The sequence below is a fragment of the Coregonus lavaretus genome (genome assembly GCF_964263955.1).
Source record: "Coregonus lavaretus genome assembly, chromosome: 32".
Taxonomy (NCBI): domain Eukaryota; kingdom Metazoa; phylum Chordata; class Actinopteri; order Salmoniformes; family Salmonidae; genus Coregonus; species Coregonus lavaretus.
In genome coordinates, this window is record NC_140019.1 from 34,042,266 (window position 1) to 34,048,009 (window position 5,744).

The window sequence follows — 5,744 nt, forward strand, 5'->3', positions numbered from 1 at the left end:
TATCAATTTAACAACTTTTGCAGTAAAATATTTTTGGGAGACATTAGGGATGTGAACAAAACATGATTGTGTTTTGTTCTACCTCAGGTAGGGGTATCTTAAAAGTAAAAAATGTGGGGGCCTTGCCATAACTTAGATCTGTATCTCACTGGAATGTCACATGATGTGGTAGAAGTGGAATGCAGGCTGCTTTGTTATGATAACAGTTGTGTTCTTTTATTTACATGTAATGCCTTTGATTCAGTAACTGTGATACTTGTGAGATTGGGGACATGACAGTTGTTTGTACATTGAGAGTATGCTGTGAACTCTAGACACTCACTCGCTCGCTCACTCGCTCACACACAGAAAGAAACATGAGCATGAGTGGAATTCCCCACTGATGTCATACTTCTTTATTTGTACTCAAAAATAACTCCTAAATCTGTGGGACAACCTCTCAAAAACCCCACTTTGAAAGTAATGACAGAAACAGAACGATATTTACCTATTGTTTAGACCCAGACAGAGTTGAGATGAGTTGAGAGTTGTTCTGTGACTTCCTATTCTCACATTATAAATACTACATTTAAAAACCCTCTGACAGAGTTGAGACAGAGAAGCAGCCTAAGTTGTTGTGCGACTTCCTATATTCTAACATCATTTGTATGTGGGTACAGGCAGCAGGGTATGTTTGGACTTCCTTTTTAGGCAGACAACAGAGACTGAAAGTCATATTGACTCTCCACCACATGCTCTGTGGAGGCTTTATACAACTTGGGCTGGTGTTCATCACATCAGAGGATTCTGGATCAGTTGACAGTTGGATCAGGTCAAAAATAAGTGTAAAATCTGCACACTAGAGAAGACAGCCTTGACCAACCTTGACTTCTTATTTAGTTCTTATTTCTTTTTATATTTCCTTTTGGAGTGCAGTTTTTGAACTTTTGTCAGGTTCATTTGTTGGCTCAGATCAGTCATGGACGGAGGTTCACTGTCCGCATCATTATCGTCGTCTGAGGAGGAGGAAGATTCTTCACCCTACAGCGCCAGTGCTCTCCTGCAGAACCCAGAGGAACATGGGGCTACAGAGGAATCAAGGTATGCATGTCCAAAACACCACAAGTGTGGATGATTAAACCCAGCTGACACATTTGATTTCTTGGAAGTTGTGGGAATGTACGTTTTTGATTTCCCATTGGTTCTGGGAACGAACCCATACGTTTCCTGTCCGGTAAAACTGAAAGTTTTTTAATAAATCTTCTGAGGACAAAAGTGAACTTTTAGCCTGTTCTGGGAACATAACTTTTTTGGTTGCAGGGAGGTTCTGAGAACATTTTACTGCTAGCTTAGGTTAACTGTTTTGAATTCCAAGCACAGATATGACACGTATAAATTAATTTGCTTAGGCATTAATCATGCAAACACATTATGTTTATTTTTCATTTCTTGTGGCATGGCATCAGTGAGATTCGAACCTATGATCTTCTGCTTGCTATCCATGGAATAAGTCCACTACGCCACAAGGATGGAGCTAGCATGCCATGTTTTTTTAAAACTTATACAAAGCTGTTCATTTTAGTCTATTCAAACAGACCCCATTTCAAAGGAAACAAACACTCATTAACATCAGGTGTGGCCAATTAGTGGGCGAGGACAACACAGCTGAACACACTTAACAAGATAGAGGATAGAGATCGTTTGTTGATGCTGAGAACAGAATGTATGTTTTTAAATAACATTCTTAGAACTTTTATTGAACGTTACACACTTTTTCTTGTGTTTTTTATGGAAACTTTTTGTTATGTTCTGAGAACATAACTTGAAATAGAACCATGAGGAAATCTGTAGAAAAAACGTTAGGCTGAAGTTCTGAAATTCCCACGGAACAACGTTGTTTCTTAACGTTCTCCGAACAATTTGAGAACATTACTTTAAATATAGCCGTAAGGAAACCTGTAGGAAACATTATGGAAATGTTGTATGCAAATAACCATAGGACAACCAGGCTCTCACCAAGTTCTAAGAAACATATGGTTCTTAGAACATTATGTGCTAGCTGGGAAAACACTTACAGTACAATCAGTAAATAACAGGGTGTGTGTGAATAAATCATGTGTGGGTGATTCCAGCTACATTAAAAAAGGAACTTGGTATGTCAGGGGAGTTTCCCAGGTCAATAAGTTGAATTGTCCCTCACTGTTCAGGTCACATGACTACTGCTGATGCTCTATGACGTGTTCAGTAGCATTAAGGGGGAACCAAGAACTCTGTTCTAGTTATAGTAAATGTCAGTGCACTACCACCTGTGCCAATAAGGCACAGACTTCTCAGCAGAGGTTGTGGTGCACTCACATAAAAGAAAGCAAAAAATAAATAAAAATATTTTGCAATTTGTCTCCAAATCAAACATTACTTAGACTGCAATGCAATTATCTGTTTACTCCTGTGGAATGACATTGCAGAATGAGAATTAGATAGTCCTGTTGCATGGAAGTTGTCCTGAAGGTTTTTATCCTGAAATGGCTTTGATTCATGTCTTTTTGTCCCAGAAGTGGGTGAGGACTGGGTTGTCCAATGACCCAATTATCAATTAATCTGATAGTAGTATAGCCTGCTACTGCACAGAACATCAATAGACATTGGTGACGTCCCAAATGGCCTCCTATTCCCTAGATAGTGCACTAATTTTGGCCAGAGCTCTATAGGCCCTGCTCAAATGTAATGCACTATGAAGGGGAATAGGGTGCCATTTGGGATATACAGTGCCTTGCAAAAGTATTTATCCCCCTTGGCGTTTTTCCTATTTTGTTGCATTACAACCTGTAATAGAAATTGATTTTTATTTGGATTTCATGTAATGGAGATACACAAAAGTCAAAATTGGTGAAGTGAAATGAAAAAAATAACTTGTTTAAAAAAATTCTAAAAAATAAATAACGGAAAAGTGGCGCGTGCATATGTATTCACCCCCTTTGCTATGAAGCCCCTAAATAAGCTTTGGTGCAACCAATTACCTTCAGAAGTCACATAATTAGTTAGATTGCACACAGGTGGACTTTATTTAAGTGTCACATGATCTGTCACAGGATCTCAGTAAATATACACCTGTTCTGAAAGGCCCTAGAGTCTGCAACACCACTAAGCAAGTGGCACCACCAAGCAAGCGGCACCATGAAGACCAAGGAGCTCTCCAAACAGGTCAGGGACAAAGTTGTGGAGAAGTACAGATCAGGGTTATAACAAAATATCCTAAACTTTGAACATCCCTCGGAGCACCATTAAATCCATTCTTAGAAAATTGAAAGAATATGTCACAACAAACCTACCAAGAGAGGGCCGCCCACCAAAACTCACGGACCAGGCAAGGAGGGCATTAATCAGAGAGGCAACAAAGAGACCAAAGATAACACTGAAGGAGCTGCAAAGCTCCACAGCGGAGATTGGAGTATCTGTCCATAGGACTACTTTAAGCCTTACACTCCACAGAGCTGGGCTTTACGCAAGAGTGGCCAGAAAAAAGCCATTGCTGAAAGAAAAAAATAAGTTAACACGTTTGGTGTTCGCCAAAAGCCATGTGGGAGACTCCCCAAACATATGGAAGAAGGTACTCTGGTCAGATTAGACTAAAATTGAGCTTTTTGGCCATCAAGGAAAACGCAATGTCTGGCTTAAACCCATTTTCAGGGACTGGGAAACTGGTCAGAATTGAAGGAATGATGGATGGCGCTATATACAGGAAAATTCTTGAGGGAAACCTGTTTCAGTCTTCCAGAGATTTGAGACTGGGATGGAGGTTCACCTTCCACCAGGACAATGACCCTAAGCATACTGCTAAAGCAACACTTGAGTGGTTTAAGGGGAAACATTTAAATGTCTTGGAATGGCCTAGTCAAAGGCCAGACCTCAATCCAATTGAGAATCTGTGGTATGACTTAAAGATTGCTGTACACCAGCGGAACCCATCCAACTTGAAGGAGCTGGAGCAGTTTTGCCATGAAGAATGGGCAAAAATCCCAGTGGCTACATGTGCCAAGCTTATAGAGACATACCACAAGAGACTTGTAGCTGTAATTGCTACAAAATGTGGCTCTACATAGTATTGACTTTGGGGGGGGGGGGGGGGTGAATAGTTATGCACGCTCAAGTTCTGTTTTTTTGTCTTATTTCTTGTTTGTTTCACAAGAAAAAATATTTTGCATCTTCAAAGTGGTAGGCATGTTGTGTAAATCAAATGATACAAACCCCCCAAAAATCCATTTTAATTCCAGGTTGTAAGGCAACAAAATAGGAAAAATGCCAAGGGGGGTGAATACTTTCGCAAACCACTGTAGACATTATTTGGTTCATAACGTGCAGGCCAGTAGTAAAGCCATACTCCTTACTCAGAGAGAATAAGATTATCCATAGACCCTTTTCATTTGTATAGGATAATACATTATTTTCCCAGCATGGCAGCCTGCTAAAGAGGAAGGAAGATATTATTTCCCTTTCTTTTTCATGCTAGATTACAATAAATGACCAAACCGCCACGGGGAGAAATGTAATCTTGTTGTCCTTCCAAGACAGTGTTTATGATTGAAAACTTCCTTTATCTGGGTCACATTCATCTGCTGTCCAAGAGGAAGGAAATATGGTGGCTATTCAGGAGACATAAGGGCTGGAGACTGGATCCATCTGTGAGGTTGAATGGACCTGGACAATTTGTTGATGGATATGTTCTATACTGTATTGGATTCAAGCCAAATCAAACAGACAAAATAGGGTGGTTATGCCTCAAAATTAGTGTTCTTTAATTCTGATGATACCCTAGTTTTGAGAAAAAAAGAACATTCTGGCAACAAGAGATTATAGTGCACCTAATTTGCCTTAAACACACAAAAACATCTTCACTGAAATCCTTACCTTTGTCATTGAGTTGATGAAGCCATCAAGCTTTGAACAAGGTGATCTCAAGAGCCAAAGTTTCCTCCAGCCACAAGAAGCATGCAGGCGGCACAGCACAGGGATCATTAGATGGTGATGATGTGAATCTGCTGCAGTTGACAAGTAGCTCACAGGGGAATGTACTAGATCAGGGGTAGGCAACCCTGTTCCAGGAGAGCCGCAGATACTGAAGGATTTCTGTTCCATCTAGGCACCACAGCTGACCAACTGAGCTAATTAATCGGTTCAGTGATTGACTAAATTCAACACACCTGGTCTTCTTCCAGGTTGGTTAAATCAAAAACATAGGACCAGGATTGCCTACCACTGTACTAGATTGTAGAATGTATCAAGGATGTGTTTTTCTCATCTTAGACAAGACACACTTGAAGTGGTGATAAACATTGTTTGGGTGTTTGAGAGTGATGGTGGGTGTATTTGCAGGCATGTGTGAATGCTACAGGGTGTTACTGTGTGTGCATGTGTGTAGGTGTGAGTTCATGCTCCATACCATCTAAGTGTACTCTGTGTGAGTACAAGTATGTGTCTATCTGCTTGCAGGTACGGTATGTTCAGGCGAGTGCTGTGGGTTTCCTACACAATATTCTCACCGTGTGTGTGTGTGTGTGTGTGTGTGTGTGTGCGTGTGTGTGTGTGTGTGTGTGTGTGTGTGTGTGTGTGTATGTACACGTATGTACAGGGCGGAGGAGATTGTCCCTGCTGGTGAGAGGTTGCTGTCCGGGGAGGACCAGGGGTCTCTGATCACTGACAGTATGTCAGTCACGTCAGCTGACCAGGAGAAACTGCTGCTGCTCAACAGGAACACTGAGCTACGACGA

The 5,744-nt window shown here is 40.9% G+C and overlaps 1 protein-coding gene across 1 annotated transcript in view; it reads left to right on the forward strand.

The window, feature by feature from the left end:
* Window positions 1–677: 677 nt before the first annotated feature.
* The window catches only part of LOC311107320 (uncharacterized protein), a 10,118-nt gene continuing 5,051 nt past the window's right edge, over window positions 678–5,744 (forward strand). The window contains exons 1-2 of the mRNA XM_084149805.1: window positions 678–1,080; window positions 5,606–5,744. The exon at window positions 5,606–5,744 is cut by the window's right edge and continues 12 nt beyond it. Of these exons, the coding sequence (XP_084005931.1) occupies window positions 959–1,080; window positions 5,606–5,744 (261 nt within the window). The 5' untranslated portion in view covers window positions 678–958. The remainder of the gene's footprint in view (window positions 1,081–5,605) is intronic.